General features: G+C 38.9%; 1 protein-coding gene across 1 annotated transcript in view; it reads left to right on the top strand.

Moving 5' to 3' along the window:
• The window catches only part of SPEF2 (sperm flagellar 2), a 184048-nt gene that overhangs the window by 6471 nt on the left and 162441 nt on the right, over positions 1-15136 (top strand). Inside the window, exons 2-3 of the mRNA XM_062211927.1 lie at positions 4026-4128; positions 12716-12968. Coding sequence (XP_062067911.1) covers positions 4026-4128; positions 12716-12968 — 356 coding nt within the window. The remainder of the gene's footprint in view (positions 1-4025; positions 4129-12715; positions 12969-15136) is intronic.

A 15136-nucleotide genomic window follows, 5' to 3' on the forward strand; every position in this document is an offset into this window, starting at 1 on the left:
TTAGTAGAAAGAAAAGCATAGTGATGCATATCCTTGCAGCTAGCATCTGGGTCAAATTTGGCCTGTTGGGGAAATACTTTGCTACAGGAAGTGGAGACACTTTAGTCAGCCTCTGGAATGTGGATGTTTGTGTGTGTCTGGTCCTCTTCCAGGCTGGGTTGGCCTGTGAGGACCCTCAGTTTTATCCATGATGGAGAAATGCTGGTGTCAGCATGGGAAGATCATTTTATTGACATTGCTGCAGTAGAGACAGGAAAGAACCTATGGGACGTGTAATGTGACTCCCCAACATTCACTGTAGCCTGGCACCCCGAAAGGCCCCTGCTGGGCTTTGCCTGTGAAGACAAAGATGACAAATGTGACAGCAGCTGGGAAGCTGGACCTGAGAAGCTGTGTGGGCTCCCCAGTGGTTTCTGAGATGAGGCCCCAGCAGAGGGCCGCCTTTGTGTGGTTTGGTCTGTCCTCGTGGAGTTGGCGGGCACCTAAAATGGGCGTAAATTGTAAAACATCTTCTGCAGTGCCCTTCCTGTGGTGTGTGTGTTCTCTGTTTCCATTCTTTCCCCAGGGTCCCTGAGCTATGGGGACTCTGTGGGATGGGAAGTGGCCTAGTGTGCCTTGTCCTCTCAGGACCTCCTGTCTCCCCCACCTTCGGTGCACTTTGGGGAGCTGGATGTTGCTCAGACAGTACCTAGTGTGGAGAGAGGTGTTAGGAAGGGTGGGATAGGGATGGGAGGTTTTTAATAATTAAGAAACATTTGTTGCAATTTTGAGAACTGAACATTTAATAAGATTTTTTAAATATAGGGAAAAAAAATCATGATAAATCGGGGAGGAGAGGAATGAAAGCTTTTTGTTTCTTTGTCACTATTTCTGCTCCTCACCTTCTTCTCTCTCTTTGGCTTTCTATGTGTCTCTTCATTTTATACCTTTTAACATCCACATTACTAGCATAAACACCTTTTCTTTCCTTTTCTCATTTCCTTCTTGTGTTCTTTCCTTTTCTTCTCTTTTTAGATTTTTCTGCAAATTTGCCCTTCACTGCATTTGTCATTTGTTAGATCTCTCATTGTTTTCTTTTCTGCTGATGTAGCAGTCTGAAGTATTCTTTGCAGAAAAAGCTGCAGATGTTTTTGTGTTGCTTATTTGTTGTAAACTATCTTGATAATGAAAAACATCAGTGTTTATTGTTCTGTCCTTCTTTGACCTTTCATCCCTTAGCCACATTTATTTTATCTATATCAAAATTTCCTTAATAACATATTATGCCATTTCAAAGGAAATGGGTTATGATTTTATGTCTCTAGTGACTTTTTTATAGCAAATAGTTTGCTACAAAAGATTTCTTTGCTACATTGAGGGTGACAGAATAAGATTCAGTTATTCCTGAGTTATTCATGGGCTATATTTCAGTCATGTCACCAGGAACAACAGGCATAGCACAAACTACTGAGAGAGGCAGGGAGGGGATGGGATTGGAGGAAGGGGATTTAACAACAGCTCCTGAACAGGAAGCATTTAGCCAAAATGTGGGCCAAAAACCTGATAGTCCAGGACCAGAAGGAATACACCCATAAGCCGTATTGCTTATATGTCAAATGGCTCTTTAGGAAATGAAGAATAAAAGGGTCGGACTGGGGAAGATAGAAGAGTTAAAAGAAAAGAGCAACAGGCAGACAATATGGAAGGTATGAACAGGGTAGCTCAAATTACACTCTGAGGGTAGTGGTAGCAGCCAGACCAGGGTACAGCAACGGTGGCAAGCTCTGAGGGGCTTCAAGGAAAGGAAAATGCAACTGTGAAATGTGGGGAGGTGATGGCACACTCTTCCCTTGGACAGTGGAAGGAGCCATTTGGAATTCAGTTGCTTCAAAGACTTCTAATGTATGAAACCAGAAGACACTTGCTGAATAACTGATGACGTGCATGTAAGATCAAGCCAATGGCACCACAAGGCACTATGACCTTCCAGTAGTACGATTTGAAGTCAAGACAGGTCAGTGCCTTGGTAATGAAGCAAAACATTAACGTGTGCTGCAAGGCAGTCACGGAGCTGGCTGAGACACAGAAAGAATAATATGTCCATAGACTGACAGTGAGATCTGAATTCTTTTGCTGGAAGCTCCAGGGGGTAATTAGTTCATGTTCCCTAGTTTTATATTCTTAAATTGACATTGGTGTTTCAAATTAAGACACAGCTTTAGAAGGTTAGATATGATTGATAAGGAAGGACATCAAGCCACCAACTCTAAAAGAATGTTTCGTGTTTTTAGAGTGAGACATTCTGCCCTGAGTAGTTTTTATGTGTTGATAAAACTGGTCTGTTGTAGGAAAAGTAAATCCACTGTAGGCGTCAGAGTCTAGACTTAAGAATAAACACAGTACATCTCTTCTCCCTTGAACTATGGCTGAACACAAGTTTAAGTGACTGGAAGTTTGCCTTTTCCTGAGTCTTATGAACTTTTATGTCTATACTTATTTCTAAAGTGGCTCATGGACAAAAGCATTTTTTGCTTCTGAAGGTTTCCTATTCTATTATTTTCCCTTGTAAATCAAGGATCATATAAACATACTCAAAAGGTCCTAGTAGTAGACAGTTTGGAAGCTCACCCTAAGGAAACAGAATCCATGAGAATAGTTTGTCTTTTCAAATTTCTTTTATCATTGTATTGATTCAACCTAAGAATTGGGGTATTATTGAGAGGAGAAAGTATTTTGATAACAGTTATTAGGAGTCTTGACAAAAATTGTGGTCAGTGTCAGATACGTAAAACAGCCTTATTCTTATAACATGTGGTAGCATGTAAATAACTTCGAAGTAGGGCTCTCTGCTCAGTGCCCTTTATGGAGCAACTTACTTCACCCCCCTGCAACCATACAACCAATGATCAGTCTTATAGTTAGCTACCTCATTATTAGTCAAATAGCAGATAAAGTGGAATAATTTGATGTAACTGAGTTTTTGATACTGCATTCACTTGTAGTATTTTGATAGCTGATGGCTAAAAGATCCCATTGGAAGCCTATTGAAGATTTATGAAGGATTTTGAAATCATCACAGAGATAATGGCTTAATCTCTGATAATATAATTTGTTTTGACTTTCAAGTTTGTATACTGTCCTTAAATAGCAAGGAACTCCAAATCATTTGCTTCATAGGGAAAATACAAGTGACCCCAAATGAAGAACATTTTTATAGAAAGTAAATGCAATTGATCACTTAGTTTTTCTGCATTTATTAATCATGTGCCTATGATTGGTGGCAGGCATGAAACCCAGCAATTCTCATATATGCCTGAAATATTGAAAATGGTTCTCCAAGATAAGATAGATGCATGATGGTCTCTGTTCTGGAGATGAGGAGACAACCTCAGGCAGGTGAGGCAGCTTGTCTGAGGTCATATAGCTCATAAGTGGCGCAGAAATATTTAGATACAGATGTCTCAGGCTCTAAAACCAGGTTTCATCTGAGGTGTCTCCATTGCATGTGACAACTGGATCATGTGTCCCCTGTGGACCATGGAGAAAAAGCCTGATTATACTCAGTAGGCTTTATCTAATAAAGAAATGATTTTTCTAAAAGTCCCTTTGACTTAGAGGTTAAAATTAAACCTTTATTTTAAAAAACTAGATTGTACCTGACTTGGCCAGAATATGCCATCATCATAAATTATATGGATAGCTGAAGTATTAGTGTAATTTTATAAAATATCTGAGTTTAAACCTAAGGTTACTTATAGATTTTTTTGGTTGTGTTTTGTGTAATTTTAGTCAGAAAGTTATCTTTTCTTTTAAAATATGTTGTCATCAATTATTGATTTATATTTATTTGAGGATCTTTATAAGATATCTTTTATTTAACTGTTCTGTTAATCTTTGGTTATTAAAAGATGCTTTTAAAACTGTATTCATGGCATTTTGAGTTCAAGTTAAATTTTGAAGTTTCGACTCTGTGCATAATGAGAATATCTTAGCTCTATTTGCAGTGTTCTACTCACATTTTAAATTCTCAATGTTTTAAAATTCAGGCCCCAAGTCATTTGCAAAGGCATTTTCCACTGGCTATCTAATTGGAGAAGTTCTGCACAAGTTTGAACTCCAAGATGACTTCTCAGAATTTTCAGAAAGCAGGTTAGTGAGATTATTCCTTACTTTAAGAAAAATATATTTCCTGTGACATTTGAAAACTCCAAAGTTAACTTTAAAGAATCACCGATCGTAAGATCTTTACCAAAGCTAAGCTAGCCAAACTGACTATTGATATAGAAATTCTTGTTTCTTCTCATATACATTCCTTATTGTCCCGGCAGCACAAAGGAGAGAAAATGGTATAGTCAAATTTCATCTCCAGAGAGAAATCATTTTAATATCTTCCATATTTTCTTGATCTTAGGCCAGATTACTTCCTATTTTGTTAATTGAGTCTTCCTTTAAAAAAAAAAGTGAAGCATATAGTGTCCTATTGTATAGTAAAAATATGAAACTTGATACTTGTTGCTTTAGCAGCTCTTCTGAGATATAATTCACGTACACTAATTTGCCATTTTAGTCCATAGAATTCAGTTGTTTTTAATATGTTCACAACCATCACTATTAACCACCAAGGCCTTGCAACCCACTAATCTAATTTTTGTCTCTAAGAATGTAACTGTTCTACACCTTTCATGTCAGTGGGAGTATACAATGTGCGAAGTTTTGTAACTGCCTTCTTTCATTAAGTGTAATGTTTTCAAGGCTATGGACTGCTTCATTCCTATTTATTTGCTTAATAATTTCAATAATATGGCTTACAATATCATATTATGTTTACTCATTTATCAATTTGTAGATATTTGAGTCATTTCTACTTTTTGGCTGTTAGGAACAATATGCAGTGAACACGGTGCTTTTGCATGGATATGTTTTCGTTCCTGTTGGGCATATACCAAGGCGTGGAGTTGCTGGGTTATATGATTTATGTTTACATTTCGAAAAATACCTATACAGGTTTTTAAGTACCTGAATTACTCTGATTCGTATGAGTAGTGTGTGAGGGATTCAACTTCTCCACCTCTTCAACAACACTTGTTACTGGCTCGTTTTTATTATAGCCATTTTAGTGGAGGTGAAATGATATCTCATTGTGATTTTTATGAATTTTTCTAATTATTAATGATTTATTCTGACTTTCCCAAGCCATTAACAGAGAACTAGATCAGAAGTGGAACAGCTGGGATATGAACTGGCACCCAGGAGATGGCTTTATCTGCTAGGCTGCAATGCTAGCTTCTGACTTCTTATGTTTTTTATTATCTTGACAGTTGTAGACTGTCTCTCAGGATTTGCCTGTTGTTGTTGTTGTTGTTGTTGTTGTTGTTGTTGTTTTCATAAAAGTAAAGTGAATTTATTTGTTTTTAGGTTCTTATTTTTCTTCACTCTTTTTTTAAAACTGTTCTTCCCCTGAATAATTTCATTTGATCTGTCTTTGAGCTTTTTGACTCTGTCTTCTGTCAACTCAAATCTTTTTTATCCTGTACTAAGTTTATTCATCCCTTTCCTTTTTTTATAGAAAACTTTTATTTAATAAATATAAATTTCAAAAGAACAACTTTTGGATTATAGCAGTTCTTCCCCTCATAATCACCCTCCCACTCATAAACCATCCCAACTCCTACTTACTCTCCCATCCCATTCTTCATTAAGATTCATTTTTTTAAAGATTTATTTTATTTATTTGAAAGACAGAATTACAGAGTTAGAGACAGAGAGAGAGGTCTTCCATCTGCTGGTTTACTCCCCAGATGGCCGCAATGGCCGGAGCTGCGCCGATCTGAAGCCAGGAGCCAGGAGCTTCTTCTAGGTCTCCCACATGGGTACAGGGGCCCAAGGACTTGGGTCGTCTTCTACTGCTTTCCCAGGCCATAGCAGAGAGCTAGATTGGAAGAGGAGCAGCCGGGACTAGAACCGGCATCCATACGGGATGCTGGTGCTTCAGGCCAGGGCTTTAACCTGCTGTGCCACGGCAGGCTCCCCTAGATTCGTTTTTAATTAACTTTATATACAGAAGATCAATTCTATACTGAGTAAAGATTTCAACAGTTTGTACCCACACAGACACTCAAAGCATAATGTACTGTTTGAAGATTAGTTTTACTGTTAATTCTCATACTACACCACATTAAGGGCAGAAGTCCTACTTGGGGAGCAAGTGCACAGTGACTCCTGTTTTTGATTTAACAATTGACACTCTTATTTATGAGTCAGTGATCACCCGAGGCTCTTGTCATGAGCTGCCAAGGCCAGCTCAAATCTTTTGAGCTCTTCTGGTGAATTTTTTTTTTTTTCAGCTTTACTTTCAACTCTAGAACTCTTTCTTTTTTGCTTTTATGATTTTTATCTCTTCATCAGTGTTCTATTTGGTTTTGACATTGTTCTCATACTTTTTAAAATTTGTTTTAAAGAAATGGCTTTCTTTTCTTTCTTTTTTTTTTTTTTTGACAATATTTATAATAGGGGCCAGTGTTGTGGCATAAGAGCTTAAACTGCTTCCTGCAATGCTGGCATCCCATATGGGCTCTGGTACAAGTTCCGGCTGCTCCACTTCTGATCCAGCTCCTGGCTAATGCACCTGAGAAAACAGCAGAAAGTGGCCCAAGTCGTTGGGACCCTTTACCCACGAGGGATACCCAGAAGATCCAGGCTCTTGGCTTTAGCCTGGCCCACCCCAGCCACTGCAGCCATTTAGGGATGAACCAGCAGATGAAAGAACTCCCTCTCCCTGTCTCTCTCTGTTTCTGTAACTCTGTCTTTCAAATAAATAAAATAAATCTTTAAAACAATATATTTATAATAGCCAATTTAGGGTTTGGTCCTGAGGTTCCTCAAGGAGTTTCTATTGACTCGTTTTCCCTTATGTCTGAGCCAGATCTTCCTAACATAATAGAATGTGGAAAATCAGATTACTGAAGCCCTCCCCACTCGCCCACAGAGTTGGTTGTTGCTGTTTCTTGTTGGTGCTTTTGCTGCTGCAACTTTTTGTTTGTTTAATGGCTTTCCCAGACCAATTCTATCAGAAGCTAACAACTAAAGTCTCTGTCTGGGCAGCTTTGCATCCTGCACATGAGTGGGGAGGTCTTTAAATCCTAAGCTTTCCCTCTCTCCCTGAGAGTGTCGGGGGCAGTTTTCTGTCTTCCCTTAGCCTTTGTTTCCTGGTTGTCCCACAGCTGAAGGTCAGCTGGAAATGAGAGACTCCCATGTCCCTCCTAGGCATGCACAGATTCCTGCACAAGGAAGTGGCCTTCCAAATTCCCAGGAATACGTAAGAATTCCAAAGCCGCCAATAGACATCTCATTCTTAGATCTTCCTTTCAAGTTTGTGGCCAGGCTCTTGTTTGCTCAAACTAGTACCACCGTCTCAACTGTGGCCATACATGGTTGACTTTTTAAAATGTTTGTTTATTTATTTGAAAAGCAGAGTTACAGAGAGGAGGAGAAACACACACACAGATAGATCTTCCATCCTCTGGTTCACTCCCAAAATAGCCACAACAGCTGGGTTTGGGCCAAGCTGAAGTCAGGAGCCTGGAACTCCATCTGGGTCACCCGCATGAGTGGCAGGGGCCCAGGCAGTTGGGTCATCTTCTGCTGCTTTCCCAGGCACAGTAGCAGGGAGCTGGATCAGAAGTGTAGGAGCCTGGCCTGGAACCAGCACTCATGTGAGATGCCAGCTTTGCAGTGTACAGTTTAACCCGCTGTGCCACAATGCAGGCCCCCAGAGATTGCTTTTTTATGAATACCCTTGGAATAGGGAATTTTTTAGTGAGCGTGTTCTAATTCAGATAAATAATGGCAAGGCCAACGATGGGGATTTTTTCACAGTACTCACTGTCAGGCAGGTCAAATAGCGGAAATGCTCTGAAGATAGGACTTTCTGAGGACCCTCAAATCTGTCTCCAATGACTGCCAGACTGTTGGTTTTCAGTTACTATTATTGCAAGGCTGATAGTTTTCAAGGTTAATGTTATACATGAATTATCTTCCCAGTCCATAAAAGCCAAAATGTGGAAATCAGTAGTGTTTGTCTTTGGATTCTTCTCCTGAACCATGGTCCTCCCAGCCTCTGTAGCCCAAGGTTATGGCCCAGACAAAAGTAATGTCAGAAAGCATACCTGTGTATCCATTGGAAAGGCAAAGGACCAGACTGGCAAGATCACTCCTGCAGTAATTCACGTGTACCGAATTGGCTGACTTCTTGGTTAATGCAGCGTTTACTGGCACCATGCAGTACTTCAGGTAAACTAAATTGGTTCTTGTCTCGGAGCCACAGAGGCTTTTTGTGTGAAATGGAAAGAAGGGACCCCAAATGAGTGGACCTAACTGAGGAGGTACAGGTGTTGGTGAACAGAGACATTTTTGCAAAGAAAATGAGTCATCTTTTTGGATGCAGCAGTCTCATACCAGAGAAAGGCCTTGAAAAGATGAGCACAGGATGAATTTACACTGTGGCCCTAGGTGTGTGCCAGTAGAGCATCAAGTGCAGCAGCTTGCTTGTCATCTACTGCAAAGGACTAACTTCATTTCTCACTGAAATACTGCATTCCTCAGTATGGAGCAAAGACCTGCTTGTGCTGACAACCAAATACCATCCATCTTTTTTCTATAGTATATCATCTTTTAAACTGAACATGGATTAGTAAATCCATGGGAATGATCTTCACAGTAGTGTGGGAATTTGTTGGAGAAAAATATTCCTTCCTGTCAAAAACCCAACTTTTAGGCAACTATTTCATGCCAGGTACCCTCATGACATGGAGATCATGTCTAACATTTTTAGTTTAAAATGTAAATGGTAAACTATGTTCTGCTAATAACTTGAAGTTATTTATCTTGGAAATGACTTAATCCTAAGAAAAGCTCCTGGAACTCTGAAAGAATTACCCTGTTTTACAATACCTTTAGTCCTCCCAAAAGGATGAAAAATGAGCAGATTAGTAGAAAGGAGAAGGTAAACAAACAAGAAAACCCCTTGGAGGACAGCTTTTGTTTGCCTGGCACGCTGATGTGTTGTCTCACCAGGTGGCAAGGAGGAGAGGAGCTCTGTAGTCCCCTGGCAAATAAGACTTCAAGTAGGGATGGAGATTTCCCAGAATGCATTCCTTAGTCCCTTAGAGGTTTTCATTTACATCAGAACCTCTTCAGAGAAAAGATGTCCCAGTGGTTTTTTTCCCTCTGTTCAAAAACAATTGCTGATTATCCTTTTAATGTTGATTCTGCAGGTGCTTTAACAAGAGCAGTTTACCACCACTTTATGCACATATTATATTCCAAAAATTTTGATTGATGTGAGATTTGGAATTTGAGCATCAAAACTTCCAGAAAAAAAAATGTTTATTAATGTTTTACATGAATTATCTTTCCTGTCCATAAAAGCCCTTTTAAGGCCTAGTAGGTCACTGAACTATAACCTTAAAGGCATTCACTGACTTCTGGGGACCTCATCATACAAGCCAGAGGAGGAGAGGTATTCTTTCCTTTCTGGGGGGTACAAGGTTAAATTTTGAAAAGTGGAGATCTGCAATGTTTTCCTTCAGATTCTGCTCCTGAATCGTGGTCCTCCTAACCTCTCTAGCCCAAGGTTATGGCCCAGACAAAAGTTCTGATGGGGGCTCTCAGTCCATATCTTTCCAAAGGCTCATGTGATTCCTAGGATGGGAAAAGAGCATAAGGACATCAGTGATGAAAGGTCAGAAGGAGGTGTCTGACCAAGGGATGGAAGCTAGTGCCAAGATCTGACCATCATTTCACAGTCATAACTCTGAAACATGGTTGGCTTCTCCCTTAGTCATTCTAGGCTAAGGTTTGTTATCTTAAACTGTAAGAATATTTGTGGAGAAATGAGTTTCAAGATGAAACATAAGAAAACTTAAACCAATATTCACTCTGCTGAGAATGTTCCCCTGAAGCATGCATGATCCCTTTTTGTCTCCTCTAAGGCCTGTTTCTCCTTTATTAATTTAAAATATTTATTTGAAACTTGGTTAATGTCATGTGATGTTCTAAGTACACATTACTGTATTTAGAACATATTACTAATTATTTCTGTTAGAAGAATAATAGAAAATTTCAGGACAATAAGTTTCACCACATTAGTGGAAAATAAATTCAATTTACTATTTCCAGTGTTGCTTTTTTTTGTTGACATCAGCCTCTCATCACTCTGACTCCTCATTCGTATTTAGAAATCACTCATGTTTCTCAAATCCTACTTGATTTTAAGAACATGAGCAGTTCAGGGCTAGATTATAGGGGTTCAAAAGCACTGTAAAATGTTAAACACAGAGCAGTGTTTAGGCTACTGGTTAAGACACCTTTCTCCCACATTGGAATATTCTGCCTCCCATCTTCTTCCCTCCAGTGCAGGCCCTGGGAGGCAGTGGTGATGGCTCAAGTAATTGGCTTCCTGCCATCCTAGTGGTGGATGTGGATTGAATTCCCAGCTTCCTACTTCACCCCTGCCCAGCACTGGAAATTGTGGAATTTGGAAAGTAATCCAGTAGATGGGAACTCACATATACTCTCTTTCTCCCTCTCAAGATTAATACAATTAAAACATGTTAAACACTTTTTGTGTATAAGTATACATACATGTTTTCTGTGGCAAAGATTTGATAGATTTCATATTTTCAAAGATATCTGTCATTGGAATAAGAGGATTTAGAACCGCTACTTGAGAGCAGCCTCTTGGGAAACAGCATCCATAGAGCATAATCAGTGTAAAAATTGTAGGTGTTGGCTGGCGCCGTGGCTCAACAGGCTAATCCTCCGCCTCACGGCGCCGGCACACTGGGTTCTAGTCCCGGTCGGGGCACCGATCCTGTCCCGGTTGCCCCTGTTCCAGGCCAGCTCTCTGCTGTGGCCAGGGAGTGCAGTGGAGGATGGCCCAAGTGCTTGAGCTCTGCACCCCATGGGAGACCAGGATAAGCACCTGGCTCCTGCCATCGGAACAGTGCGGTGCGCCGGCCGCAGCGCGCTACCGCGGCGGCCATTGGAGGGTGAACCAATGGCAAAAGGAAGACCTTTCTCTCTGTCTCTCTCTCACTGTCCACTCTGCCTGTCAAAAAAAAAAAAAAAATTTAAAAAAAAAATTGTAGGTGTTAGTTGATCTCTTTCAGCCTCTAAAAACTTAACTGATGTTATTGAAGGTCATTCTATCTTTCCCCAAATAATTTTATAGTCCAAAATTAAATAATTGAATAGATATCCTTCTAATACTAAGAATTCTATAGATACTCAAATATCTGGCAATTCTCTGTTCTGGGGTGTAATTTTGGAGGGGATTAGATAAAACTTGGACTTACATTCAAGTATAATCAGCATTTTTCCATTAAACAATGTCACTGTATGCTACAACTTAAAAGGAGATAATAGACCAATTTGTTTCTAGCCTGATCATAAAGCAACACAAGAGTTGAAAATGCATTAAGTAATTTTTGCTTTCCATCTGTGATTAGATTGATAGTCCCATTAACAGCCATGGATCATTTCAGCCTCTATTACACCATTTACCTCAATTTATTACTTCTTGTTTCTGCATTCATTTTTTTCAGTAACTATGATCTTCTGAAGGGAAGGAGCCACATTATTAATCTTTATAACACATTAGTAAGTTTATACAAATTGGTATCAATTAAACAAATAAATAAATCATGGTACATAGTTTAAAATAGATGTTGATTGAAAGATTAAATTAATAATTCATGAATTAATGGATTTCCTCAAAAATGCAAGCCTAATTTGGTACTAGATCATTCAAAAATAAATATAACCTCTAATTAGAAAGTCTATATTGATTATAAACTAATAATAGAAACTGTATACTGAAGCTTACATACTTAATAGGATTTCTAGCTAGTATTATTTGTTTGAATATTACTGACAATGATGGGGTTATTGTTAAAATTGCCAGTGAAATGTTTAGGACTGTTTTAGACTCTTTTAGTAATATTATTTAAAGGAATAGCTATTTAAGTTGCAATTTGGGGGGCAGGCATTTGGCATAGCAATTAAGACACTATTTGGGATGCTTGCATCCCATATCAGGAGTGCCTGGTTTCAGGTCCCAGTTCTACTTCCAATTCCAGCTTCCTGCTAATGCACATACTAGAGGCAACAGAAGATGACTCAAGTAATTGAGTCCCTGCCACCCATTTAGCAGACTTGGAAATCCCCTTTCCTGGCTTCCCGACTGTTGCTGGCATTTGGGGAGTGTACTAGCAGATAGAAGATTCTCTCTCTCTCTCTCTCTCCCCCCCTTTCCCTCCCTGCCTTCTCCCTTCCTCTTTCCCTCCCTTCCTCTTTCTCTACCTTTCAAATAAAATATAAATAAAATTTTAGTTGTAATTTTTGCATCATTTGTAAACTATTTTTAAAATCATAGATAAGTTTTTTACATTTAGAAAAAGGCATTTGATTATTTTTGTATGACTTCCTACAGAAAATCTGTTGTCAATTTAGAACAGAAAAGAGTATAAAATTACCAGTCTTAGTCTAACCAATCAAAAGAGATAAATGGAGTTCAAGTAGATACGGACAGTAACAATCTTAATGAATGGTTTTAGAAGAAATGATACATTAAATACATGTAGGATCATTCATAATATTATATCATGGCAATACATCTGATACTTGTTTTTTTAATTCATTGCCAATGTCTAATTATGAAAACTATTTCATTGTACAGGGCTTCAGCTGCCAAACTTAATAATTTTTCTCGCTTGGAGCCAACACTGCACCTTCTGGGTGTGCAGTTTGATCAGAATGTGGCCCAAAGCATCATCACAGAACAGCCTGGAGCGGCCACAAAACTTTTATATCAATTGTACATTGCTCTTCAGAGAAAAAAGAAAAGTGGCCTCACTGGACTAGAACTGCAAACGATGCAGCCCCTGACAAATTTAAGACTTCAGAACATGAGAAGTGAGGCTTTTCGAGAGGTAGGTACATAAAGAAACATGGTAAGCATGCCACAACATACAACTTGGTAACAAAGAAATGACAGTGATGTTGCATTCCCATCAGATATATATGCCCCTTACATATGTCACTGGCCTTATTTGATTTATATTTTACATTAACATTTTGAATTCATTTTTGCTATTTCTCTCCATACTATCCACATTTCCAACAATTCAATCTCGGTTCCCAAGCCTCAGTGATTTTTATACCTGTTCACCCCCCTAAGTTTCTGCTCAGATCTCCTTGGGTACTGCCGTGGCTTGCTGACATGGCCCTAGATCCTTGGGCTTTCTTCAAGAGAACAATCAACTGCTAGATGACTCTTCCCTGAATTCCACTCTCATTGAGTTCTTCTTTGGTTCAGAAACCTAGTGTGTATGTGTGTAAATTATAATATATATGTATATATTAAACTGACACTCAAAAGGCCTTCACTAAGTGGTACCATCCTGCCTATATTTCTTTATAGCCCTCAAAGTAAAGTCTTCCTTTCTTCTATGTTGATTGACAGTGTCCCTGAATATGACTTGCATAATCCTGCTGCCTCCTCCCTCCTCCCAAAACTCACCCTTCTCACTTCTTTCCCCAACTTCTCTTCTCTACCTACTCTTGTGCAGCCTTCCCAGTACAAACAAGTTTTCCTTTGGAACTCTGAGGGTACGGGTAGTTCTCACTCTGAGTGTTAACCTTTTGACACTGACATTGTTGGCTAACTGTTCAGTATTTATTTTTCATATGACCTTACAGAGTTTTTAGTACCTCATATTCAAGGAATATGAATATTATAATGCTATAAGCATTGCAAGTACTCACAAGTGTGGTTTTATTAATTGATAGAACTTTTTAGTTGGCAATTCTAATTCCTATGCTGTTTACTTATGATAAGGGAAGCATGGTATATTTTCTGTGACTCTGGGATAAAGGTGAGTACTGCACTGATGCATAGTTGAATGGAGACAATTAAATAATTTAATTTATGGATTAACAATGACACAGTAGAGATCAAGTCCATGTTCAGATTTCTCCTTTTTTTTCATAGAGCGTGCTTATTTTTTTTTTTTATTTTGAAATCCCCTATTGCTTCTATACAAGAACCATTATTGCAATATGCTTTCCAAAAAGGCAGCAGTGAGTTTTTAGGACATTTTACATTTTTCCCCCTCAGCCAAAAGATAAATCAGTGTAAATTATGTTGTTCTGTTGTTTTGAATGACCTTATGAGCCGATAGCAGATTAGATTCAGCATCCATAGAGAGCTATAAATTAGATTAGGCTTGAAGTCGCAGAAGTTAGTATGGTCTCCTCCCTGCTTCACATGCAAGCTGGTTCACTTTGAGCCAGTATCTGAAAAATTTGCAGCTTCAGCTCTTCCTACTGTGAAAGCAAGGATGATTATCTCCAGCTACCTCAGAGCTGGGCTTCTATGTAGCTTCAGGAAGATCAGATACAATGGACTACAAAGCAGCCAAGACAAATGCTGTAGAAGAGCTGCATACATGAGAACAAGAACTTGTTGGGTTTAATGTTGGTTAGTGGTGACCTTTCAGACTCAATCAGACATCCCCTGAACAAGCATTTATTGGGCTTCTACCTTTTGTGAGTCACTTGCATGATGAACAACACAGAGAAGGCTCCAGATTTCATAGAGCTTTTGTTTTACAGAGAGAAAAATGTTTCAGTTATCTCATAGACTGCAGTGACCAGGGAGGACATTGAGATGAGAAAGAAAGGTGTTATACTTTCAAGAAATGTAGAAGTAAATGAAAAGTAGAAATAAGTAGCTGAAGCAAGAGAAGCTCAAGGGAGGTACGAGGTTATTTGTTTTATGGTCACAGGGCATGGGACAACTTGCCATTTGAGAAAAAGAATCAGTGACAGTAAATAGAAATGTATTCAGGACTAAATGAAAGAGATTCCCTGGTGACAAAAAGAGGGCAATGCAAACAAGGGTTTATATGGAAGAGAAAGTATCTTAGGAAAGAAATAGAGATGTCTTTTTCTTTGATACCAGATGGAGTGAGGTACAGGCATCTCCACATAGTGTATTAATAATGGTTAAAATGTATTGAATGAACCGAGTGATGTACCAAGCCCTGTTCCGTGTGCTTTATGTATGTTATCTCACTTAATTGTCAAAACAGCCCAA

This window comes from Lepus europaeus, chromosome 15 (genome assembly GCF_033115175.1).
Source record: "Lepus europaeus isolate LE1 chromosome 15, mLepTim1.pri, whole genome shotgun sequence".
In the NCBI taxonomy this organism is placed as follows: Eukaryota; Metazoa; Chordata; class Mammalia; order Lagomorpha; family Leporidae; genus Lepus; species Lepus europaeus.